This window comes from Bos grunniens, chromosome 6 (assembly GCF_055505025.1).
Source record: "Bos grunniens cultivar Pamir isolate PY7600 chromosome 6, Bosgru_T2T1.0, whole genome shotgun sequence".
Classification (NCBI taxonomy): Eukaryota; Metazoa; Chordata; class Mammalia; order Artiodactyla; family Bovidae; genus Bos; species Bos grunniens.
The window spans coordinates 52,081,495-52,109,035 of NC_141170.1; the positions used below are offsets into that span (position 1 = coordinate 52,081,495).

Below are 27,541 nucleotides of genomic sequence, written 5' to 3' on the forward strand. Positions count from 1 at the left end.
GGTGTGGAGAAAAGGGAACCCTCTTACACTGTTGGTGGGAATGCAAACTAGTACAGCCACTATGGAGAACAGTGTGGAGATTCCTTAAAAAACTGGAAATAGAACTGCCTTATGATCCAGCAATCCCACTGCTGGGCATACACACTGAGGAAACCAGAAGGGAAAGAGACACGTGTACCCCAATGTTCATCGCAGCACTGTTTATAATAGCCAGGACATGGAAGCAACCTAGATGTCCATCAGCAGATGAATGGATAAGAAAGCAGTGGTACATATACACAATGGAGTATTACTCAGCCATTAAAAAGAATACATTTGAATCAGTTCTAATGAGGTGGATGAAACTGGAGCCTATTATTCAGAGTGAAGTAAGCCAGAAGGAAAAACACCAATACAGTATACTAAAGCATATATATGGAATTTAGAAAGATGGTAACGATAACCCTGTATACAAGACAGCAAAAGAGACACTGATGTATAGAACAGTCTTATGGACTCTGTGGGAGAGGGAGAGGGTGGGAAGATTTGGGAGAATGGCATTGAAACATGTAAAATATCATGTATGAAACGAGATGCCAGTCCAGGTTCAATGCACGATACTGGATGCTTGGGGCTGGTGCACTGGGACAACCCAGAGGGATGGTATGGGGAGGGAGGAGGGAGGAGGGTTCAGGATGGGGAACACATGTATACCTGTGGTGGATTCATTTTGATATTTGGCAAAACTAATACAATTATGTAAAGTTTAAAAATAAAATAAAATTAATTAAAAAAAATGTTTAACAAAATGTTTAACAAAAAAACCACATTTCTAATGATATTGATGAACCTGTTTTCAGGGCAGGAATGGAGATGCAGACATAGAGAATGGACTGTGGACATATCAGAGGAAGAAGAGGGTGGGAAGAATTGAGAGAGTAGCATTGACATATACACACTAGCATGTGTAAAATAGCTATCTAGTGGGAACTGCTGTGTAGAATGGGAGCTCAGCTCAGTGCTCTGTGATGACCTGGAGGGATGAGGGTGGGGTGGGAGGGAGGCTCAATAGGGAAAGGATGTATGTATACTTTGGTTGTTTCACATTGTTATACAGCAAAAACCAAAACAACACTGTAAAGCAATAATACTCCCATTTTAAAAAGCACATTTGTTTTTTGCCCCACTTCCCTTGTAGTTTACTGTCCCATTGGATTATTCTCTTCTGGAGCAAACATGTCCTTTCATTCTGAGTTACTTCCTCTCCTCTCATTCTCTCTCGAACGTATGCCATCAGACTTTTGTTCTCACTGCTCCATTGAAACTGCTCTTACCTGTGTCCCCATTTCTCAGTTTCGTCTTACCTGACCCATCAGCAGGTCCCTTCTGGCACAGCAGATCACTTCGTCCTCTTTGATATCTTCTCCTTCACTTGGCTTCCAGGATAACACATCACGTGCTGGGTTTCCTCCTACTGCCTTCTCAGCCTCTTTGCTGGCTTCTCCTCTTCCCTGTACCCGTTACTCATGGAGTAGTTCAGCCCTCATTCATCTTCTCTGCCCCATCTCGCTGAGTCTCACTTTTCTCTCTCTCCACGAACCATTCCCCTCATGATCTCAGCCAGGCATTACTGGCTTTAAATTGATTTGCTGATGACTCATACTTTTATAGTTGTAGTCCTGTCCTCTTTCCAGGACTTTGAACTTATGTATCCAGTTTTCTCCTCAGCATTTCCACTTGGGTGTCTACTTGACATGTCAGACTCAACATGTCCAAATTGTAACTTCTGATCTTTTTCCCCTGTAGTCTTGCTCCTTCAGTTGTCTTCCCCATCTCAGCAGATGACAGCTCCTGTTGTTTGGCTGGATGGAAACTTAAAGACACCATTGGCTCTTGTCTTTCCCTCACAACTCTCATCTAATGGGCCAGAAAACCCTGCTGGTTCTACTTTCAAAGTATGTCCAGCATCTAAAGATGTCTTGGCCTCTCCACCATTATCCCCTCTGAGCCCCTATCATCTCTTTTTGGATTAAATCCAGTAGGCTCCTACCTATTATCCCTACTGCTTCTGTGGCTTCTCTGGAATATTTTCAGCACAACAAGCAGAGATCCTTGAAAACATAAGTCAGATCATGCCACTCTTCACTCATCAAGTCACTGTGTAATGACTCTTTTTATCTAAACTACAAAATCTTTGCAGAGGCTTGTGTTTGGGCCTTCCCGTCTTCTCTGCCTCATCCCTTGCTTCTTCACCCCTTTACTGTCTCTGCCTTAGCCACTTGGTCTCCTTGGTGTTCCCCATACCTGCCAGCTGTGTTCTGGCCTGACGGTCTTTGCTTCTGCCCTGAAATCTTCCCCTGAGATTTCATTAACTCCCTCCATCTTTGAAGGTGCTATTCAGATGTCAGCTTTCAATGAGGCCTGCCCTGGCACCCTAATTAACTTGGAGGCCTATCCTACCCCACACCCACATCTGCTATCTCTCTGTTGTACTCTTTTGCTTTATGGCCCTTATCATATTCTAACCTAATATATAATAATTTTCTTATTTATTATGTTCATTGATATTATATTCTCCATAGAATATAGTCTTTACAAAGCAAGGGATCTTTCTGTATTCATGCTCCTAGAGGAATGACAAATTGGTTAAATAAATGAGTGGAAAAAACTTAGAAAGCAACATAATCCTTGTCAATTCCATATGGCAGATAGGGGAAGTGATTACACCTCCCACTGACAACTTGAAATGTCCCTTTAGATATTTCTGTTTTCCAAAAGGTCTTCTCTACATTGTGCCTCGGGGAGATTCAACCAAGTTTTTAATCTCTCTTTCTCTCCTCCAAGACATTGCCCGACTTCACTGGCTCCTCTCTCTCTATGCGGATTTCATTCTTTTCATACAGAGCTTTCTGTAATCCATCCATACCTACTCTAGATTTCTTGAAAGTGGAAGTGTGAATCTCTCAGTCATATCTGACTCTTTGAGACCCAATGGACTGTGGCTTCCAACAAAAGGAAGGGCCTTCCAGTTCACATGACTTAGAGGGCAGAGTAAAGACAAAGTTAATTATTGAGCACCCACTTGGATTTCCTCTCTCCTTTCTCACCTCTTGGGCTTCTGTCCCTTGGTTGGAAAGATGCCCTGGAGAAGGAAATGGCAACCCACCCCAGTATTCTTGGCTGGGAAATCCTATGGACAGAGGAACCTGGCGGGCTACAGTCCATGAGGTCGCAAAGAGTGGGATACAACTTAGCGACTAAACAACTACAACGCTCACCTCTTACCTTTCACTGCACTCCTTTTATCAACCTATTGTAGGGAAATACAGTTCTCTCTCCAAGAAGTATTCTTGTCTCACCTCATTCTTTTTCATATGGTCGAGTAGCTTTGTAAAAGGTAAGAGCAATGGTGGTTTATAGTAACTTGATTTTGAGCAGCATGTGGAATGAAGGGCTGACAAACTCGGTCAGTAGAGGCTCAGGCGATGTGTGCCAGGTTGCTTTACTCTTCAGAGGTAGAGTTGAATTTGAGCTTTAGGCTTTAAGCAAGGACTCAAAGGCATGGTGAATGAGGATACTTTGCAGGCAGACACCAGTGAGTACTTTCTGAGAAAAGACTCTAAAAGTTAACAAGCAAAGTAATGAGAGGATTTGCTGATATACATGCTGTATTACAGACAGAGAGACCTGAGAGGCCTGGAAACAATTGCAGAAAATCTGAAGTTTGTTTCAGGCTATAGGTGTTATTTCAGCAGTTTGTTATCAGAAGCAAAAAGACTGAAAAAAGCGGATCATCCTCAGGGATATATACTCTTCAGAATCCATGAGATTCTGAAGTCCAAGTGATTCATAATAGTCCTCTTCATTAAGATATGTAAACTATCTTAAGCAATATATCTTTGTATACTGCTATTAGTGTATTAATATTAATTGTCATATGTATAAATGGAAGTAATTTTGGTGATGAAGCATCTTTAGTTAGTAAAATTTCTTTATTAGGTGATGTTCAGTAGAATATATGCTACATGAAGGTGAAGTCGTTTTGTTTTCTTTACTGCTGTATCTGGCATTACTGCTAGAGTAATGCTTAGCATATAGGAGCTAGTTAATATTTTCTCAATCAATGAATGAAACTGCCATTGATCTAAAGTCCAATTTATACACAGAATTATAGATGATGTTAATGAAAATGATGTCAAGATTGGATAGCATGACTTCACCTCTGGGAATATCCCTTTGTCATCTTAAGGACTCAGTCTAAAGGCTATTGGAAGATGATTGTTACAAGACAGTGACATTTATGGTTGAAAATCTCTCCAAAAACATGCTAAGAGCTCTCTCAGGGTGTTTTCTAAAAAATTGAGAGCTCACAAAGAATGTCATCTCATCTGGTCTAGTTTACCTGAAGGACAGATTATTTATCTTTTGTTTAGAAAGAAAAAGGCAAGTTTGAGTTTTTACCTGAACCTGGTGTCCTTGAACTGAATGCCTGTCAACTGTGCAGAGAGTGGCTATGGTGTGAAGGATTGGATCTAGAGCCCGCACCTCACAACTCTGGGGTGTTTTCATGTATTCTTAGCTCCATGGCTTTGGGCAATTGCAGTCTTAAGCACACAATGCTCTAGTTTCTCTTTTGTAAACTACCACTTACCCTGAGGAAGTTGTGATAGAATTCTTACTTGTGTAGTTATTGAGCTCTTTAGAACTTCTAAATGAGATATGTCTGAAATGTTTTGCTAGTTGAACTGTTTTACACAAATGCAAACAGTTTTACACGAAAGTTAAGATTCTGAATACAGGTTAAGAAGACATCAAACAGAAGGAGAAAGTACAAAGCTATCCTAACTGTACAGAGAATATTGATTAATGAAGCTGTGAACGAACATCCAAAGGACTTGCAAAGGGAGAATAAGAATAAAGAAACAATTTTCAGTGTCTTAAAATCAGGGACAGCCACTTCTCCAACTGAGAAACCACACAAAAGAAGTCAGTTTCTGCTGAATCAACAAAGACACGGGATATCAGTAATCAAAACATGTCAGCAATTCCATGTTTTAAATTTGATCCAGATTTTATAGAACCTTACACAAGAATGGCTTTATTGGAGTAAAATATATGGGGGTCTTAGAGATGAAGCCTAGATGTTAGGAGCTATTTAATGTTGAACTTTGAGCCACATTTCCCAAGGAATCATCAAACCACAATGTAGGGAATGCAGTCATTCTTCTGAGGGGTTGCAGCTGCTGAAATGCAGACAGATGGAATTTCTGCACTTTCTAGTGTGGTACAGAAACAATCTCACAATAGGATGCACACTTCTTGAAAACTTTCTCTTAACCCTAAAGAGAGGCTATTGTATAGACTGGCCAGTAATATCTTTACTGTTTTGGTTTTTCATTTTATATCTGGTTTCCTGTATAGTCTTGAGGAGTTTCTGTCTGTAGCTAGAGGAGTGCAATTTTGGGCTGAGTCCTCTCAGTTCAGTTCAGTTCAGTCGCTCAGTCATGTTTGATTCTTTGCGACCCCATGAACTTTCCCAAGAAGGCATGCCAGGCCTTCTTGTCCATCACCAACTCCCGGAGTCCACCCAAACTTATGTCCGTTAAGTCGGTGATGCCATCCAACCATCTCATCCTCTGTCATCCCCTTCTCCTCCTCTAAGACCCTATAAAGCTTAAGCTTGTTGCATGTCTTGGCAGTTGAAATCCATAGATGCCATTTGTATTGATTCAGAAATCATGGGATATAATGGAAATCCAGATTTTCATTGTTGATATTTTGAAGGTTACACATGAATTACCATCATAAGAAACATACCAAATTGACTGGTAGTTAATGTTCAACAGGGCTTCCCTGGTGACTCAGATAGTAAAGAACCTGCCTGCAATGGAGGAGACCCAGATTTGATCCTTGGGTCAGGAAGATTCTCTGAGAAGGAAATGGCAACCCACTCCAGCATTCTTGCTTAGAGAATTCCATGGGTGGAGGAGCCTGGCAGGCTATACCCATGGGGCTGCAAAGTGTCATGTATAACTGAGTGACTAAGACATTTGCACTTTCACTTAATGTTCAACAAATTGAAACTCTGATTCTTTGATAGCATTGCAAGATAATCCATTAATTGCATTTTTCCTTTGCCTTGTGGCAATATATTGTGCTCCACTGAGATGGAAGTGACTTTTTCCCTTTAATTAAGAACCTCCTGAGTGCCAACCACTCTGCTGGGGAATGTGGAACATGTAAGCGTCATGGACCTTACTGCCTGGAATGTTCTGTCTGAAGTTTTCTGTATTTCAGTTTGTGAGTTAAATGTTCCCTATTTCCTATTTCCCTTTAGTTAGACAACAAGATTCATCTCATCAAGGAATACACAGTTCAGGGAATGGTGACAGTGGCCAGGCAGGTGACCATAGGCTGATTCTGCTAACTTTTGTGGAAGGGAGAGAGAAATATTTTGGAGGCTTATATTTATTTTACCATTACTCTGAATTCGGATCTCATGAAAATAAGTTGAGTTTTTCTCTGATTATAAACATAAGACATGATCATTATAAGAACACTTATAAAATACAGAATAAAATACAATGAAGAAAATAAAAATTGCTTTCAATTTTAATACCAGAGATAATCAGAGTAAACTTAGATATGTTAATACTTCTTTCTAGGCCAAATTGTATTATGCTTTTTTAGAACCAGATGGTGTTTTTACAATTAAATTATCCTGAACTTTGGTCCAGGACTTTATTTTTCGCAATATAATTTTCAGTGGCTATAATGGTATCCCTTATATGTAGTACTAAGATTTATGTAACCAATCTTCTATTATTGCATAGCTGTTATTTCAGTTTTCGTCTTATAAACCATGATGGTATTAATACCCTTAAATATAAAAACTTGGACTTATTCATGATGATTTACTTTGTGTGAAGGCCAAGAAATAAGATTGCTGGGCCAAAGGTTATACACAATTAAAAGGCATTTGATACAAATTGCTAAATATTGAAGTGTATTTTAACACCCATTTTGTTGAATTAATTTGTCCTTTAAGTAATGGTCTCCCTTAGAAAAATCTTTCTAGCTTCTTCTCCCACATTTTGTGTCTAATGTAATTTTGAAATAATTGAATATTTGTTGAATTTTGAGAAGAAAAAGAACATAATATTTAAAGCAAAGAATACCAAAGTGCAACCGTGTTAAGGAAAAGAAAAGAAAGAAAATATTATTAGCTAATGTTGTTTCACATTCCTTATGCCAAAATAGGCTCTGACATTTTTAACTGGCATTTTTATTAAGCCAAGTTAATAAATACATTTCAGTACAAGGCATAGGGTCTCTATGCCTGTGTTCAAGCACATATCAACTATTTGTAACTAACTTTCTCTGCATGACATTGTTGTAGAAGGATTTTAAATGTTTGTTCAATAAATTTCACTTTGAAATAATTTTCGGTTATTAAAAAAAATACTCCCATTCAGTATCTTTTCGCACATAAGTTGTGCAATAGACGAGGCTGCTCCCTTGTGCTATGAAAGCCCACTGGCGAATTTCCTTTCACTTTTCTCAGGCAAACACTTTGTATTCTTCTCAGGTAATTTTACAATTAATGTTCTGGAAAGCCAGAGAGGAATTGGTGACAATGAAACCGAGGGAGTTGGGAAACACATCTGTTGAACATCAAGAGAAGGTTTTCTTTCTGTTCTTTATTTCTCCTAATTAAAAAAAAAAAACAAACCCTCTTATTTATTTTGACATTGCTTTTCTGCCTCTCTCCTTTTTTTTTAGTGCTCTGCAGAGGGGGCGAGAGCTTTCTGTGCACCAGTGGCATCTGCGTCCCCAGGAAACTGCAGTGTAACGGCTACAACGACTGTGATGACTGGAGTGACGAGGCTCATTGCAGTATGTGACAGGCGGTGTGGGGGTTGTCTGCAGGGTTATGGCTTCTATTCAGGGGCCTGGAAACCAGAGCATTCCGTTGTCTAGTCCTGACAACCACCCGGTGCTTGGGTGGACTGCTGTTAGTTTGCCTTTCTTTGGCGAGCAAAGTGTTTATCTTCCCCCGCCCCACATGACAGCTGCATGTTTGCACACCTTCAAAAGCCTGATTCCATTAGGAACTTGACAGCTAGATGTGCTTTGGAACAGGTCGGGCTCGAAGTGTTTTTCCTTCAAGTATCTTAAAATTGGAAAAAGGCTTTTCATTTATTTTCTTTGGGTGAGGGTTTTTGTTTTTAAAGTTCTAAGAGTATAAAGGTCAACTTTTTTTTAAAAAAAAGAAGGATATTTTTAATAGGAACATTTTTTACCCTCATGATTTTTAACATTCGTGACACAGAACACTCAAAATGTCTTGTTTGTTTATGCTTCCTCTCAGCCTGGAGAGAATTAAGGCACGAACCAACTGTTCTGCATCTATGGATCGGTAGATTCAGCCTTTAAACATCCTCCACTTTCTTATCATTGATTTAGTTAGTTGTTTTGACCAAAAACGGTGGTTTGTCCAATATTGTATGTGTTTGCTTGAGCTGCCTTACAAAATACCACAGGCTGAGACTTAAACAACAGAAATGTATTTTCTCACAGTTCTGGAGGCTGAAAAGTCCAAGATCAAGGTCCGACAGGGTTCAGTTTCTGATGAGAGTTCTGTTCCTGGTTTGCAGGTAACTGCCATATGCCTGTGTAGTCAAATAACCTCTTTGGGGGGAATGCAAGAGAAGGGGAGAAGGGGAGAGGAGGGAGGAGAGAGCTCTCATGTGTCTCTTCCCCTTCTTATAAGGGTATCAGCTCAGTTGAATTAGGGTCCCACCCACTGATCTTTATCACTACTTCACAGGCCCTATCCCTCATGTTGGGGATTAAAGCTTCAACATGTTGCTGAAACTCAGCCTCTGTTCACTGGTACAGAATAGAAACACAGAACAGACTTTTGGGTGAAATAGAAAAGAGTAGCTTTAATTGCTTTGCCAGGCAAAGGGGGCCTCAGTGCACTAATGCCCTGAACTGTGTGACCCACCCTGGAGCGGGTAGTGAGGAGTTTTATAGTGCTTAGGACATGATCAGCTCATGGATAGGTCTTGGATTGGTTGGCATCAGGTAAGTTTCAAGCCTTATCAACCTTCTGGTTTCAACCAGTCTAAGGTCTGTGTTCTTGTGGTCAGCAGTTTTCATCTGGAGGGGGTCTTCTTCCTGTAAAAGCAACTTATGAGTGTGTGTCAGGCATTTATCTGTACCTTCCAGGGAACTGGGAGTTTGGTAATTCTGTTCTGTGACAGAATTGTAGTCTAAATTGTTACCAGTTCCCCAGCCCAATAGCTGTTCTTTGTTTCTGCTGCTGCTGCTAAGTCACTTCAGTCGTGTCCGACTCCGTGCGACCCCATACACGGCAGCCCACCAGGCTCCCCCATCCCTGGGGTTCTCCAGGCAAGAACACTGGAGTGGGTTGCCATTTCCTTCTCCAATGCATGAAAGTGAAAAGTGAAAGTGAAGTCGCTCAGTCGTGTCCAACTCTTCGTGACCCCATGGACTGCAGCCCACCAGGCTCCTCCATCCATGGGATTTTCCAGGCAAGAGTGCTGGAGTGGGGTGCCATTGCCTTCTTTGTTTCTACATCTTCACATTTCCCAGTCATTAACTCTTGAGTCAGACAAAGACAAGGGCACAGGGCTTGTACACAGTTTCAAATCTATAAATTTTGGGAGGACACAGCCTTTCAGTCCACATCAAATATATATTCAGATCTCAAATTGGTTTGCAATTATGCAACAGATAAAATGGAAAAATTAGCCTCAAGAATACATTGCAGGATCTGCCTCCAAAACAAGCCCATATGCAATGGTGTTTGAATTGCTTTTTAATGGTTATATGACCAGCAATTGTTACTATAGGAAAAGCTGTGTTTTCCTTCCTGAAGGAGTTGCCAAAGCTTTATAAGAGCTCCTCTCAATTGCTCACCTCAACTGAAAGATTCCTCTGGTGTGTTTACCAGGCAGGCCAACTCTTCTTCCACATGAAGGCTTCTAGGACATTTATTTGCCATAACTTTTGAAAGGCAGTATGTTGTGGTAATATTTAGTTAGGGTCAGTATTTCCCAAACTGGTATTTTATAGTACCTGAGTCTTGAAAAATGCCTGGAAAAAAGCATGAGAAATGATGTCTGTCAGATCTCAGTTGCTTCAGTCATGTCCAACTCTTTGTGACCCCATGGACTGTAACCCACTAGATTCCTCTGTCCATGGGATTTTCCAGGCAAGAGTGGGTTGCTGTTTTCCCCTTCAGGGGATCTTCCTGACCCAGGGATTGAACCCATGTCTCCTGCAACTCCTACACTGGCAGGGGAGTTACCACTGAGCAACCTGGGAAGCCCTGATCTACTTCCTAGAGACTTAGAGTACATATTTGCTCACTAAAGTTTCTGATAAATCCCAGGTTTTTTTTTAAAACATTAATTTTATCTTAACTTGGTATTTCCTCAAAATTCTTTGTTTACATATGACCTCACATTGGAGAAGGCAATGGCACCCCACTCCAGTACTCTTGCCTGGAGAATCCCATGGACAGAGGAGCCTGGTAGGCTGCAGTCCATGGGGTCACAAAGTGTCAGACACGACTGAGCGACTTCCCTTTCACTTTTCACTTTCATGCATTGGAGAAGGAAATGGCAACCCACTCCAGTGTTCTTGCCTGGAGAATCCCAGGGACGGGGGAGCCTGGTAGGCTGCCGTGTATGGGGTCACACAGAGTCGGACACGACTGAAGTGACTTAGCAGTAGCAGACCTCACATTTATTCATGCATTTATTTATTTTATCTAATATCTAACATCCTATAGAATTTCAGTTATGTTGCTCATATTTTGTTAGAAATGTTTTCACTAAGATATTTGTTTTTATAATTTGGAATTCTCTCTTCAGAAAAACCTATGGTACATGATTGTACATAAAAAACATTTTTTATGGGACGTATATTTACACTGGGCTTCCCAGGTAACACTAGTGGTAAAGAACCCACCTGCCTGTACAGGAGACTTAAGAGACATGGATTCACTCCCTGGTTGGGATGATCCCCTGGAGGAAGGCATGGCCACCCACTCTAGTATTCTTGCTGGGAGAATCCCATGGACAGAGGAGCCTGGCAGGCTACAGTCCACAGGGTTGCAAAGAATCGGATACCACTGAGTGTCTGAGCACATATTTACATTAAGTAATATTGCTAGATGAGAGATCTGACAGAATGTGATCCACTGGAGAAGGGAACGGCAAACCACTTCAGAATTCTTGCCTTGAGAACTCCATAAACAGTATGAAAGGGCAAAATGATAGGATACTGAAAGAGGAACTCCCCAGGTCAGTAGGTGCCCAATATTCTACTGGAGATCAGTGGAGAAACAACTCCAGAAAGAATGAAGGGATGGAGCCAAAGCAAAAAGAATACCCAGCTGTGGATGTGACTGGTGGTAGAAGCAAGGTCTGATGCTGTAAAGAGCAATATTGCATAGGAACCTGGAATGTCAGGTCCATGAATCAAGGCAAATTGGAAGTGGTCAAACAAGAGATGGCAAGAGTGAATGTCGACATTCTAGGAATCAGCGAACTAAAATGGACTTGAATGGGTGAATTCAGCTGAGATGACCATTATATCTACTACTGCAGTCAGGAATCCCTCAGAAGAAATGGAGTAGCCATCATGGTCAACAAAAGAGTCCGAAATGCAGTACTTGGATGCAATCTCAAAAACGACAGAATGATCTTTGTTCGTTTCCAAGGCAAACCATTCAATATCACAGTAATCCAAGTCTGTGCCCCAACCAGTAATGCTGAAGAAACTGAACTTGAACAGTTCTATGAAGACCTACAAGACCTTTTAGAACTAACACCCAAAAAAGATGTCCTTTTCATTATAGGGGACTGGAATGAAAAAGTAGGAAGTCAAGAAACACCTGGAGTAACAGGCAAATTTGGCCTTGGAATATGGAATGAAGCAGGGCAAAGACTAATAGAGTTTTGCCAAGAAAATGCACTGGTCATAGCAAACACCCTCTTCCAACACAAGAGAAGACTCTATACATGGACATCACCAGATGGTCAACACTGTAATCAGATTGATTATATTCTTTGCAGCTAAAGGTGGAGAAGCTCTATACAGTCAACAAAAACAAGACCGGGAGCTGACTGTGGCTCAGATCATGAACTCCTTATTACCAAATTCAGACTGAAATTGAAGAAAGTAGGGAAAACCACTAGACCATTCAGATATGACCTAAATCAAATCCCTTATGATTATACAGTGGAAGTGAGAAATAGATTTAAGGGCCTAGATCTGATAGATAGAGTGCCTGATGAACTATGGACTGAGGTTTGTGACATTGTACAGGAGACAGGGATCAAGACCATCCCCATGGAAAAGAAATGCAAAAAAGTAAAATGGCTGTCTGGGGAGGCCTTACAAATAGCTGTGAAAAGAAGAGAAGCGAAAAGCAAAGGAGAAAAGGAAATATATAAGCATCTGAATGCAGAGTTCCAAAGAATAGCAAGAAGAGATAAGAAAGCCTTCTTCAGCAATCAATGCAAAGAAATAGAGGAAAACAACAGAATGGGAAAGACTAGAGATCTTTTCAAGAAAATTAGAGATACCAAGGGAACATTTCATGCAAAGATGGGCTTGATAAAGGACAGAAATGGTATGGACCTAACAGAAGCAGAAGATATTAAGAAGAGGTGGCAAGAATACACAGAAGAACTGTACAAAAAAGATCTTCACGAGCCAGATAATCATGATGGTGTGATCACTGACCTAGAGCTAGACATCCTGGAATGTGAAGTCAAGTGGGCCTTAGAAAGCATCACTACGAACAAAGCTAGTGGAGGTGGTGGAATTCAGGTTGAGCTATTTCAAATCCTGAAAGATGATGCTGTGAAAGCGCTGCACTCAATATGCCAGCAAATTTGGAAAACTCAGCAGTGGCCACAGGACTGGAAAAGGTCCGTTTTCATTCCAATCCCAAAGAAAGGCAATGCCAAAGAATGCTCAGACTACCACACAATTGCACTCATCTCACATGCTAGTAAAGTAATGCTCAAAATTCTCCAAGCCAGGCTTCTGCAATGTGTGAACTGTGAACTTTCAGATGTTTTAGAAAAGGCAGAGGACCAGAGATCAAATTGCCAACATCTGCTGGATCATGGAAAAAGCAAGAGAGTTCCAGAAAAGCATCTATTTCTGCTTTATTGACTATGCCAAAGCCTTTGACTGTGTGGATCACAATAAACTGTGGGAAATTCTGAAAGAGATGGGAATACCAGACCACCTGACATGCCTGTTGGGAAATCTGTAGGCAGGTCAGGAAGCAACAGTTAGAACTGGACATGGAACAACAGACTGGTTCCAAACAGGAAAAGGAGTCTGTCAAGGCTGTATATTGTCACCCTGCTTATTTAACTTCTGTGCAGAGTACATCATGAGAAACGCTGGACTGGAAGAAACACAAGCTGGAATCAAGATTGCTGAGAGAAATATCAATAACCTCAGATATGCAGATGACACCACCCTTATGGCAGAAAGTGAAGAGAAACTAAAAAGCCGCTTGACGAAAGTGAAAGAGGAGAGTGAAAAAGTTGGCTTAAAGCTCAACATTCAGAAAATGAAGATCGTGGCATCTGGTCCCATCACTTCATGGAAAATAGATGGGGAAACAGTGGAAACAGTGTCAGACTTTATGTTTTTGGGCTCCAAAATCACTGCAGATTTCATGACTGCAGCCATGAAATTAAAAGACGCTTACTCCTTGGAAGGAATGTTATGTCCAACCTAGGTAGCATATTCAAAAGCAGAGACATTATTTTGCCAACAAAGGTCTGTCTAGTCAAGGCTATGGTTTTTCTTGTGGTCATGTATGGATGTGAGAGTGGGACTGTGAAGAAGGCTGAGCGCCAAAGAATTGATGCTTTTGAATTGTGGTGTTGGAGAAGACTCTTGAGAGTCCCTTGGACTGCAAGGAGATCCAACCAGTCCATTCTGAAGGAGATCAGCCCTGGGATTTCTTTGGAAGGAATGATGCTAAAACTGAAACTCCAATACTTTGGCCACCTCATGCGAAGAGATGACTCATTGGAAAAGACTCTGATGCTGGGAGGGATTGGGGGCAGGAGGAGAAGGGGATGACAGAGGATGAGATGGCTGGATGGCATCACTGACTTGATGGACGTGAGTCTGAGTGAACTCCAGGAGTTGGTGATGGACAGGGAGGCCTGGTGTGCTGCGATTCATGGGGTTGCAAAGAGTCAGACACGACTGAGCGACTGAACTGAACTGAATATTGCTATGGATTTGGGAGCAAATATTATACAAAGCACCTACAGTAGTGATTTTAAGTGGTTCAATAGAATTATATACAGTAATGGGAGTTACAGTGGAATATCTTGTTTATCCCCTAATTATGGCCCTTGTTGTGTCATATTCAAACTCTACAGGTGCCTCTACCTCTGAGGTAGACCAACACTGGCTTCGTCTCCCATTGCATGGAACATTACACTCTAAACAGTAAGAGGAGCTTTCTGCTGCATTTGTTGAAAGAGTACATTTTCCCAGTCAGTCACTGAACAAGAAGGTATTATTATTATTCTGTAAGGTAGTCAGCAATGTCCCAGGAGTGGAAGAGTTTATTAAGGAAGATACAGGCTTTCCTTCCTCATGAACATACTTCAAAAACCATTTGGCTTTGTTCGTTGAGGAAATACATCCCTTCAGAATACTTGTTCATGAAAATACTTAGTTAGACATTGAAAGCTTTGCATGCAATTGTTGCTGACCTTACGAGGACATCAGCCTCTGCAACTTAGCACGCCAGGGCCTGTGGTATTGCAGCGTGTGTGTTTATGGAAGGGGCCACCCTCCTGTTGTCACCGTGCTGAAGTGAAGGTATAGTGTCATGTCTGACTTAGGGCATGGATCAGAGCTGGAATGCAGCCCACAGATACTCCCAAGGGGAGAAGGAGGTTTTTGCTGGACATTCCCAGTTGGAGCTCAAGGATTTACCATGTTCTGAGGGTTCTGACAGGTACAGGAGGAGGACTGCCTTCCTAGGAAGGAAGGGAAGGGGTTTGCTGTTTGAGTGAGTTCTCAAATCAAGTGTGCTGGGGAAGCATTTACCTACATGATGTGGTTTAATTTTCAGCAAAGGAAGTATTACTCCTTTTTGTTCAGGTACAGAGGTGAAGCTCATGGCAATGAAATAATTTGCCAGTGGTTCAAAGTGCCAGATTTGAACCCACTCCCGAGTGGGTCCAAATTAAATTAATTTCTCTTAATGCTGCTTTTGACTTGCCAATGTCCAGAAAGTGCAAATTTGGTGAATGATTGTTCTCAGATCATTCATATGACAGGAAAATGTTTAGTTTGGGTGCTCTGTTACGTTGAGGGAGATAATTGTCTATTACAGTGGCTCACCAGGTATCTGGGACTGCTTACTGACCTCCTCACAACTCATTTTGTTGTGTTTGTTGATCTCTTCCTTGTGTGTGTTAGTTGCTCAGTCATGTCCAACTCTTTGCGACCCTGTGGACTGTAGCCCACCAGGCTCCTCTGTCCATGGAATTCTTCAGTCAAGAACACTGGAGTGGGTTGCCATTCCCTTCTCCAGGGGATGTTCCTGACCCAGGGATCAAACTCAGGTCTCCTGCATTGTAGGTGGACTCTTTACTGTCTGAGACACCAGGGAAGCCCTGTCTCTTACTTAAGTATTGGTAAAATGGACAGGTATCCAACTGCTGAGAAGGATTTTTGTCATATAGAGAAAAAATTTTTGAAAATTAGGACGTGATTTTAAAATTTTTAGTTCTGTGACTTGAAATAGGCTACATCTCACCCCCTGGTTTTCCTTGTCATCAAGACCGGCAGCACAGTAGCATCTCCAGGAAGCCGCACTTGCAGAAATTCTAGCTCTCCCAGTCTGGAGGCGGCGCCCAGACAGCAGTCCCTTTGTGAAACTCTGCCAGTGACTCTAGTGTGCAGTCAGGTTTGAAACCACTGCACTAGAGGGTGTCTGGTGTCTCTTTTGTTGCTAATATTCTATCATCTTATGATTCTATAACCAGCTCTAGAACAGCATCCGATATGTAGCAGGTGCTTAGCAAATGAAAAAGCCTCAGAAAGTGGGTTGTCACAGGGAAAAGAACTGCCACAAAGTCCTCATACTTTATGCCATGTAAACCAATGTCAAATAATTTCAGGAGTCATTCACTCTGAATTTGGGATAACATTGCTTGTTACCCCATTTATTTTTGTGTACTGTGGTACACTAATTATACTGAGTTAACTAAATATACTAGTTAGCATAATTAGTTATACACAGATAATAATACGAGGTCTTGAGTCAGACTGCCTGGGTTCCTATTTCTTTCTTTCCTCCTTTCTTTCTTTTTGGCTGTGCTGGGTCTTCCTTGCTGTTGGGCTTTTCTCTAACTGTGGCAAGCGGGGACTGCTGTCTAGCTGCAGGCTTCTCACTGCAGTGGCTTCTCTTATTGTGGAGCATGGGTTCTAGGGCATGCAAGTTTCAGTAGCTGAGGCATGTGGGCTGAGTAGTTGCAGTTCCCAGGCTCCAGAGCACAGGCTCAATTGTTGTGACACGGTTGCTCCAAGGAGGACTAGGGATTGAACCCGTGTCTCCTGCATTGGCAGGCAAATTCTTTACCACTGAGCCACCAGGGAAGCTCCTCCTATTTCTTCTTTATCATTTCCTGCCTCTGTAAATATGGCAAGGTACTCAGTCTCTCTGGGGTCTCAGTGTCCTCATCAGTAAAGTGGAGACAATAAATAATACTATTATACTAACTATCTCTAGAATTGTTGAGCAGAATAATGAATCACTAGATGTCAAGTACAGAGACCAGTGCCTGGCATGCATTAATTCTCAAAAGGCATTAGGATTTATGGTTGTGACTGTGGTTGTTATCTTATTCTCCATGCCATCCTTCCAACATCCCTCCCACTCCTGCCCCACCAAAGGTCAGGTGATACATTGTGGAGGAGACAGAAATACTACAATATGCACAATGATTTTAAAAACAGCACCACATGAAGCTATCTTGGAAAGGAGGCCACCCAAGTAGCACAGAATAAAAACTGATATTCCAAATAATGTTTCTGAATCATCAAAAATGACTGTAGCTACTATATTTATTAGGACAGGGGAGCAAATAAATACTAGAAAAATTTCTACCAAATTAATAAAAATAAAAATATTTCATTCTACCCTAATGGAAGAAGTTTCAGATGTCTGGAAAATTCACTCCTGTTTTGAGGCCATCTGATGATATGGAATCAATAAAATTATTGAATAGTTTTGAATTCCTGCTGTGTGTGAAGCATGTTCTAGATCAGATCAGATCAGTCGCTCAGTTGTGTCCGACTCTTTGCAACCCCATGAATCGCAGCACACCAGGCCTCCCTGTCCATCACCAACTCCCGGAGTTCACTCAGACTCATGTCCATTGAGTCAGTGATGCCATCCAGCCATCTCATCCTCTGTCGTCCCCTTCTCCTCCTGCCCCCAATCCCTCCCAGCACCAGAGTCTTTAACAATGAGTCAACTCTTCGCATGAGGTGGCCAAAGTACTGGAGTTTCAGCTTTAGCATCATTCCTTCCAAAGAAATCCCAGGGCTGATCTCCTTCAGAATGGACTGGTTGGATCTCCTTGCAGTCCAAGGGACTCTCAAGAGTCTTCTCCAACACCACAGTTCAAAAGCATTAATTCTTCGGTGCTAAGCCTTCTTCACAGTCCCACTCTCACATCCATACATGACCACAAGAAAAACCATAGCCTTGACTAGATGGACCTTTGTTGGCAAAGTAACGTCTCTGCTTTTGAAAATGCCATCTAGGTTGGTCATAACTTTCCTTCCAAGGAGTAAGCATCTTTTAATTTCATGGCTGCAGTCACCATCTGCAGTGATTTTGGAGCCCAGAAAAATCAAGTCTGACACTGTTTCCACTGGTTTCCCCATCTATTTTCCATGAAGTGATGGGACCGGATGCCATGATCTTCATTTTCTGAATGTTGAGCTTTAAGCCAACTTTTTCACTCTCCACTTTCACTTTCATCAAGCGGCTTTTTAGTTCCTCTTCACTTTCTGCCATAAGGGTGGTGTCATCTGCATATCTGAGGTTATTGATATTTCTCTCAGCAACCTTGATTCCAGCTTGTGTTTCTTCCAGTCCAGCGTTTCTCATGATGTACTCTGCATAGAAGTTAAATAAGCAGGGTGACAATATACAGCCTTGACATACTCCTTTTCCTATTTGGAACCAGTCTGTTGGTCCATGTCCAGTTCTAACTGTTGCTTCCTGACCTGCCTACAGATTTCTCAAGAGGCAGATCAGGTGGTCTGGTATTCCCATCTCTTTCAGAATTTTCCACAGTTTATTGTGATCCACACAGTCAAAGGCTTTGGCATAGTCAATAAAGCAGAAATAGATGCTTTTCTGGAACTCTCTTGCTTTTTCCATGATCCAGCAGATGTTGGCAATTTGATCTCTGGTTGCTCTGCCTTTTCTAAAACCAGCTTGAACATCAGGAAGTTCATGGTTCACGTATTGCTGAAGCCTGGCTTGGAGAATTTTGAGCATTACTTTACTAGTGTGTGAGATGAGTGCAACATTCTAGATACCTAGTAAATATAAAGACTGTTAAGACATGATTTTTTTGCTTCATGAGCCTTTTAGTCTAATCAGGGAAATGGCATAGAGATCATAACATAAACACAGAGATAATTAAATATCGTATTTTAGAACAATATAATAGATGTGCACGCTAAGTCACTTCAGTTGTGTCTGACTCTTTGTGACTCTATGGACTGTAGTCCGCCAGGCTCCTCTGTCCATGGGATTCTCTAGGCAAGAATACTGGCGTGGGTTGCCATGCCCTTCTCTAGGAGATCTTCCCAATTGTGGGATTGAACCCATGTCTCTTATGTCTCCTGCATTGGTAGGCCAGTTCTTTACCACTAGTGCTGCCTGGGAAGCCCAATATAATAGGTAGGGCAAAGCAAAAGATGGTGTAAACAGAAAGATCTTGTGAGAGAGAAGAGCACAGATCACTGGTTGCCAGATTGGCATGAGAGAGCCAACGGGAAAGACAGGATTAAAACTGGCCTTGGAATAAGGTGATGCTTGGATATTCCAGAACAGTGGCTCTCTGTTGGAGACAATATTCCCTTCTAGATGTTTTGTAGTATATAGAGACCTATTTGATTGTAACCACCGGGGACGTTTAAGGGGATGCTACTGGCATTTAGTGGGCAGTGGCTGGGATTGTTGCTAAACATGCAGCGCACAGGATAGCTCCCCACAACAGAGTCACCCAGCCCCACGTGTCCACAGTACTGCAGTTGAGAAATCCCATTTTGGAGCTAGAAGTCAATAGCTGAAAACCCTCAGGACATCAAGAAGCCCAGGTCACTGTAACAAGCTGGAAAACTGTGGGCAAACTGGTTAACCTCTTGGTCATCTCAAAAAAAGGCTGTTTCTGGGTGGAAATTGAGCATCCCTACTTGAATCCTGAGTTGAGGCAACATGATTATGTTTATAGACTCAAGAGACTGAGCAAATTGAATGAAGCTCTTGAAAAAAGATTTTCTGTTCCTTAGCTGTCTCTTTTCATTTAATGACATTTTTGAGGGATAAAAGTTAATAGTGTAAGATGCCAGACTGAAATAAATATTACCATGCAAGAACTTTAGAAGCAGCATTTTTGTATCAAAACTCTCATTCAGAAAAAAAAAAAAGATCTGTATCTAGAAAAATACCCACCTTAGGTTATGCAAAATTATGCTTGTATTGAGCAAGAAAAGCACAGCAAGCAGCTTCTGTAAGTTTTGATCTGTTGGCCCCAAATTGCCCTTATAGCATCTCTTTTCAGGTGAAACAAACATTTATTCCAATAAAAGGAAGCACTGTGATCTTTGCTATTTGCTATGTATTTCTGGGTGTGCACTGCCTCTGGTTAAGGTTTTCTGTGTTTACTAATCACACAGACCTTAGGGAGGTAACAAGTTGTTTTCCAAATGCAGCTAATTTTGTATCTAACGTCAGAGAATGGCTTCTAACCAAGAAAGTCATAGCAGTGGAAAGTTGAGCCTGTACCTGTATGAATAATGAGGAATTATAAAAAATGTTTGAATCATCTCCATTTATGAAATAAGTTAATCAATGACGGCATTAATTTACAAAATACATCCGACGAGGTTTTTTTTTGTATGAATTACCAGGGATCCCAGAATGGACCTTGGGAATATTTTAAGTGTTCTCAGGTTAATCAGATTCTGAAAGAAGTATTTGATTCTCCAGTCCTACCATCCAAAAAAGTGAAGTGTACTGCTTAAAAAATATTAATTCATATTTTAAAATCTATCACCCCTTCACACTGCCTCCTCCCTCTGGTGATGTAAGTACTTCTGCACTGATGGTCAAGGTGAAGATCCCCCCGTAATGCTGATTCGAAACTTCTCATAAGAGATGAAAATAAAACAAAAAAAAGATCTTTAACATTTCCCGAGGAAATGTATATATCTTGATGCACAAGTTCCCCAACTTAGCTCAGCGGGCAGGAGAACCTCAGTCAACCTTTCTTGACTCAGCCGGTATGTGTGTGGTCAGCTCAGCTGGCAATAGGGTGCAGGATGGGGAGTTAGCACCCTAGGCTGCATGGGGGGAAATAGTACGGTCAAGGTGAAGACTGGCACCTCTTTTTAGTCCTTATGTTTTCCCTTATGATGATTGTCCTCATTTGAAAATTATTTGGCCCAGGGGAAATGAAAAAAAAAAAAGGACTTACAAGTTTCTGTATCTGTTTATGTGTGTGCACGTGTGTACACCCAATTAATGATGGTACTGAACAGATGATCTCTAAGGCACATTCCATTCCTAAAATGGTGTGATTCTGAAAGTATTTAAGTGACTTCTTAGAAGAGTGCTGTTTGAAATAGAAGTTGATGATTCATGTAAATAACAAGTATAATATTTTGATGTGACTCACTGTTTCACTAGTCAGTGCCCAAGATTTTTAATAATGAATTGTTACAGAATTTGGGATGTTTAAAGAGGTGCATGTGTGCAAAGTCGCTTCAGTCATGTCTGACTCTTTGCAACCCTAAGGACTGTAGCCCACACGCTCCTCTGTCTAGTCAATAATGCTGGAGTGGGTTGCCATGCCCTCCTCCAGGGTATCTTCCTAACCCAGGGATCGAACCCACATCTCATATCTCCTGCATTGGCAGGCGGGTTCTTTACCATTAATGCCACCTGGGAAGCCCCATGGTAAAGAAGTACCCATCACCGATTGTATCAGAGGCAGACTTTTGCTTCAGGAGAAACAATTAGCTGGAATTCAGGAGGCGGGAATGTTTACCATTAGATTCTTGATCGTTATCAGTCAAGCAGACTAATCCTCATATGTGGCTTTTTTTCTCACTTCTTTCCTTTGTTTTTGCTTCTTGCTTTTCTTTCTTTTTTTTTTTTTGCTTCTTGCTTTTCTTGCTTTGTTCTTGTTGCTTGTTCTTGCTTTGTTCTTTCCTTCTACTTGAAACATGCTGAAATTTTCATTCCATCCACTCTACTAAAATTCTGCACATCTTCCATGATCCCTCTCCAGCCTTAAGAATCTGTTTTTGAACTTAATTCACTCCAAGGGAAAAGATAATATTGGGTTGGTCAAAAGTTCATTTGGATTTTCCCATGACATCTTACAAAAAAACCTGAATGAACTTTTTGACCAATCCAATACATTTAAGAAGTCTAGTTGCTACTAACTACAGCCTTTACATGTAAACATTTTTACCTTATTGAGGTATAACTTATATACTGTAAAGTTATTTAGTAAATTTATAGGACTGTGAAACCCTCACCACGATCCACTTCTAGACCTTTCCCATCTTTCCCCACATTTCCCTCCTATTTATCTGCATTCAGTCCTCACTCCCACATCTCCAGCCACAGCCACATCTGTCTCTGTAAGTTTGCTTTTTCCAGAAACTTTATAAATGGGTCACACAATATGTAGTTTTTGTATTTGGTTTCTTTCACTTAGCAAAAGTCTGAGCTTCATCGATGCTGTCACATGCATCAGTAGTTTGATACTTTAAATTGCTGACCAGTATCCCATTGTATGGATACACTACATTTCGCTTGTACATTTACCAGTTGTTGAGCATTTGGATTTTTTCTAGGCTTTGGCTATTATGAATAATACTGTGATAAACATTCACATGCCAGTCATTGTGTGAGTATATGTTTCACTTCTCTTGGGTAGATATTTCTAAGAGTGGAATTCATGAATCTCATGAAGTCATAGTTAAGCTTATAAGAAGCTGTCAAACTGCTGTCCAATGTGCCATTATTATTTTATACCCCCACCAACTATATATGAGGGTTTCGATTTCTCAGAATCCTTGATAATACTTGATATTGTCTGTCTTATCTATTACAGCTATTTTAGGGGATATATAATTGTATCTTATTGTGGTTTTATTTGCATTTCCTTAATGATTAATTACATTGAGCACCTTTTCATGTGCTTATCAGCCATTTGTATATCCTTCATGAAGACTTTCTATTCAAGTTCTTTTGTTTCTTTGTAATTGGGTGGTTTGTCTTATTATTGAGTATAAGACATCTATGTATATTCTGGATATAAGTCCTTTATCAGATACATGCTTTGAAAATATTTTTTTTCAGCATGTGACTTGTCTTCTCATCTTTAAAATAGCATCTTTGGAAGCATGAATGTTTTTAATTTTAAAAGTGAAAGTGTTTAGTCACTCAGTCATTTCTGACTCTGTGACCCCATGGACTGTAACAGCCCACAAGAATCTGTCCATGGGATTCTCCAGGCAAGAATACTGGAGTGGGTAGCCATTCCCTTCTCCAGGGGATCTTCCCAACCCAGGAATCAAACTCGGGTTTCCTGCATTATAGGCATATTCTTTAGTAACTGGGAAGATCTTTTTAATTTTAATGAATATCATTTATTATTTTTTAGGTATGTGCTTTTATTATCATATCCAAGAATTCTTTGCCACCCCCCATCAGAAAGACTTTTTTCTTATTTTTTTTCTAGAAGCTTCATAATTTTAGCTCTTACATTGAAATCTATAATCCATTTTGAGATTTTTTGATATGGTTTGAGATAAACATCAGAGTTTAACTTTGCATACTTGCAATCCAGTTGTCTCCACATCATTTGTTGAAGGGTATTCTTTTCCCATTGAATTACCTTGGCATCTTACAGACATTATTATTTATGTCTTCCCCTAACTCTATTAGGTCATATCTGAATGGTCTCGTGGTTTTCCCTACTTTCTTCAATTTAAGTCTGAATTTGGCAATAAAGAGTTCATGATCTGAGCCACAGTCAGCTCCTGGTCTTGTTTTTGCTGACTGTATAGAGCTTCTCCATCTTTGGCTGCAAAGAATATAATCAATCTGATTCAGTGTTGACCATCTGGTGATGTCCATGTATAGAGTCTTCTCTTGGCCTAGATCTGATAGAGTGCCTGATGAACTATGGAATGAGGTTCATGACATTCTACAGGAGACAGGGATCAAGTCCATCCCCATGGAAAAAAAATGCAAAAAAGCAAAATGGCTTTCTGGGAAGGCCTTACAAATAGCTGTGAAAAGAAGAGAAGCGAAAAGCAAAGGACAAAAGGAAAGATATAAGCATCTGAATGCAGAGTTCCAAAGAATAGCAAGAAGAGATAAGAAAGCCTTCTTCAGCAATCAACGCAAAGAAATAGAGGAAAACAACAGAATGGGAAAGACTAGAGATCTCTTCAAGAAAATTAGAGATATCAAGGGAACATTTCATGCAAAGATGGGCTCGAGAAAAGACAGAAATGGTGTGGACCGAACAGAAACAGAAGATATTAAGAAGAGGTGGCAAGAATACACAGAACTGTACAAAAAAGATCTTCATGAGCCAGATAATCACGATGGTATGATCACTGACCTAGAGCCAGACATCCTGGAATGTGAAGTCAAGTGGGCCTTAGAAAGCATCACTATGAACAAAGCTAGTGGAGGTGGTGGAATTCAGGTTGAGCTATTTCAAATCCTGAAAGATGATGCTGTGAAAGCGCTGCACTCAATATGCCAGCAAATTTGGAAAACTCAGCAGTGGCCACAGGACTGGAAAAGGTCCGTTTTCATTCCAATCCCAAAGAAAGGCAATGCCAAAGAATGCTCAAACTACCGCACAATGGCACTCATCTCACATGCTAGTAAAGTAATGCTCAAAATTCTCCAAGCCAGGCTTCAGCAATATGTGAACCGTGAACTTCCTGATGTTCAAGCTGGTTTTAGAAAAGGCAGAGGACCAGAGATCAAATTGCCAACATCCGCTGGATCATGGAAAAAGCAAGAGAGTTCCAGAAAAGCATCTATTTCTGCTTTATTGACTATGCCAAAGCCTTTGACTGTGTGGATCACAATAAACTGTGGAAAATTCTGAAAGAGATGGGAATACCAGACCACCTGACCTGCCTCTTGAGAAATCTGTAGGCAGGTCAGGAAGCAACAGTTCGAACTGGACATGGAACAACAGACTGGTTCCAAACAGGAAAAGGAGTCCATCAAGGCTGTATATTGTCACCCTGTTTATTTAACTTCTATGCAGAGTACATCATGAGAAACGCTGGACTGGAAGAAACACAAGCTGGAATCAAGATTGCCAGAAGAAATATCAATAACCTCAGATATGCAAATGACACCACCCTTATGGCAGAAAGTGAAGAGGAACTAAAAAGCCTCTTGATGAAAGTGAAAGAGGAGAGTGAAAATGTTGGCTTAAAGCTCAACATTCAGAAAATGAAGATCATGGCATCTGGTCCCATCACTTCATGGGAAATAGATGGGGCAATGGTGGAAACAGTGTCAGACTTTATTTTTCTGGGCTCCAAAATCACTGCAGAGGTGACTGCAGCCATGAAATTAAAAGACGCTTACTCCTTGGAAGGAAAGTTATGTCCAACCTAGATAGCATATTCAAAAGCAGAGACATTCCTTTGCTAACAGAGGTCCATCTAGTCAAGGCTATTCAAGGTTTTTCCATTGGTCATGTATGGATGTGAGAGTTGGACTGTGAAGAAGGCTGAGAGCCGAAGAATTGATGCTTTTGAAGTGTGATGTTGGAGAAGACTCTTGAGAGTCCCTTGGACTGCAAGGAGATCCAACCAGTCCATTCTGAAGGAGATCAGCCCTGGGATTTCTTTGGAAGGAATGATGCTAAAGCTGAAACTCCAGTACTTTGGCCACCTCATGTGAAGAGTTGACTCATTGGAAAAGACTGATGCTGGGAGGGATTGGGGCAGGAGGAGAAGGGGATGACAGAGGATGAGATGGCTGGATGGCATCACTGACTCGATGGACATGAGTCTGGTTGAACTCTGGGAGTTGGTGATGGACAGGGAGGCCTGGCGTGCTGCGATTCATGGGGTCGCAAACAGTTGAACACGACTGAGCGACTGAACTGAACTGAACTCTATTAAGTAGTTGTTCTTATCATAAGTTCATAATTAAGTTTACAGATGCAAATTTTAACTAATGCACTCAACGTCATAGCCAATAGATGGAAGAACTAGGATAGGAGTTCTGGTTTACTCAAGAACAAGATCTATCTTCTTATTAAAATTTCCTTCCATGATGTTTATTCCAACATCAAACTGTAAGCTTCTTGAGGTTCAGTTCAGTGCAGTTCAGTCACTCAGTCATGTACGACTCTTTGCGACCCCATGGACCACAGCACTCCAGGCCTCCCTGTCCATCACCAACTCCTAGAGTTTACCCAAACTCATGTCCGTTGAGTTGGTGATGCCATACATCCATCTTATCCTCTGTCGTTCCCTTCTCTTCCTTCCCTCAATCTTTCCCAGCATCAGGGTGTTTTCAAATGAGTCAGCTCTTCGCATCAGTGGCCAAAGTATTGGAGTTTCAGCTTCAACATCAGTCCCTCCAATGAACACCCAGGACTGATCTCCTTTAGGATAGACTGGTTGGATCTCCTTGCAGTCCAAGGGACTCTCAAGAGTCTTCTCCAATACCACAGTTCAGAAGCATCAATTCTTCCATGTTAAGCTTTCTTTACAGTTCAACATCCACACATGACCACTGGAAAACCATAGCCTTGACTAGATAGACCTTTGTTGACAAAATAATGTCTCTGCTTTTTAATATGCTGTGTAGGTTGGTCATAACTTTCCTTCCAAGGAGTAAGTGTCTTTTAATTTCATGGCTGCAGTCACTGTCTGCAGTGATTTTGATGCCCCAAAAAATAAAGTCAGCCACTGTTTCCCCATCTATTTGCCATGAAGTGATGGGACTGGATGCCATGATCTTAGTTTTCTGAATGTTGAGTTTTAAGCCAACATTTTCACTCTCCTCTCACTTTCATCAAGAGGCTCTTTAGTTCCTCTTCACTTTCTGCCATAAGGGTGGTGTCATTTGCATATCTGAGTTTATTGATATTCCTCCCGGCAATCTTGATTCCAGCTTGTGCTTCCTCCAGCCCAGTGTTTCTCATGATGTACTCTGCATATAAGTTAAATAAACAGGGTGACAATATACAGCCTTGATATACTCTTTTTCCTATTTGGAACCAGTCTGTTGTTCCATGTCCAGTTCTAACTGTTGCTTCCTGACTTGCATACAGATTTCTCAAGAGGCAGGTCAGGTGGTCTGGTATTGCCATGTCTTTCAGAATTTTCCACAGTTGATTGTGATCCACAAAAAGGCTTTGGCATAGTCAATAAAGCAGAAATAAGATGTTTTTCTGGAACTGTCTTGCCTTTTTAATGATCCATCGGATGTTGGCAATTTGATCTTTGGTTCCTCTGTTTTTTCTAAAACCAGCTTGAACATCTGGAAGTTCACGATTCACATATTACTGAAGTCTGGCTTGGAGAATTTTGAGCATTACTTTACTAGCATGTGAGATGAGTGCCATTGTGCGGTAGTTTGAGCATTCTTTGGCATTGCCTGTCTTTGGGATTGGAGTGAAAAGTGACCTTTTCCAGTCCTGTGGCCACTGCTGAGTTTTCCAAATTTGCTGGCATTTTGAGTGTGGCACTTTCACAGCATCATCTTTTAGGATTTGAAATAGCTCAACTGGAATTCCATCACCTCCATTAGCTTTGTTGTAGTGATGCTTCTTCCTAAGGCCCACTTGACTTCACATTCCAGGATGTCTGGCTGTAGGTGAGTGATCACAGCATCACGATATCTGAGTCATGAAGATCTTTTTTATACAGTTCTTCTGTGTATTCTTGCCATCTCTTCTTAATATCTTCTGCTTCTGTTAGGTCCATACCATTCTAGTCCTTTATTGAGCCTGTCTTTGCTTTCTTAAAGAGATCTCTAGTCTTTTCCATTCTATGGTTTTCCTTTATTTCTTTGCACTGATCACTGAGGAAGGCTTTCTTATCTCTCCTTGCTATTGTTTGGAACTCTGCATTCAAATGGGTGTATCTTTCCTTTTCCTCTTTGCTTTCACTTCTATTCTTTTCACAGCTATTTGTAAGGCTT

The 27,541-nt window shown here is 41.0% G+C and overlaps 1 protein-coding gene across 5 annotated transcripts in view; it reads left to right on the forward strand.

Annotated features, from left to right (window-relative positions):
* CORIN (corin, serine peptidase) overlaps positions 1 to 27,541 on the forward strand; it is a 313,930-nt gene that overhangs the window by 192,492 nt on the left and 93,897 nt on the right. For 4 of the 5 annotated variants that reach the window (XM_086405903.1, XM_086405907.1, XM_086405904.1 and 1 more), the window contains exon 6: positions 7,762 to 7,875. The exons of the other annotated variant lie outside the window; for it this stretch is intronic. In XM_086405903.1, the coding sequence (XP_086262029.1) occupies positions 7,762 to 7,875 (114 nt within the window). The remainder of the gene's footprint in view (positions 1 to 7,761; positions 7,876 to 27,541) is intronic. 5 annotated transcript variants of the gene reach the window in all.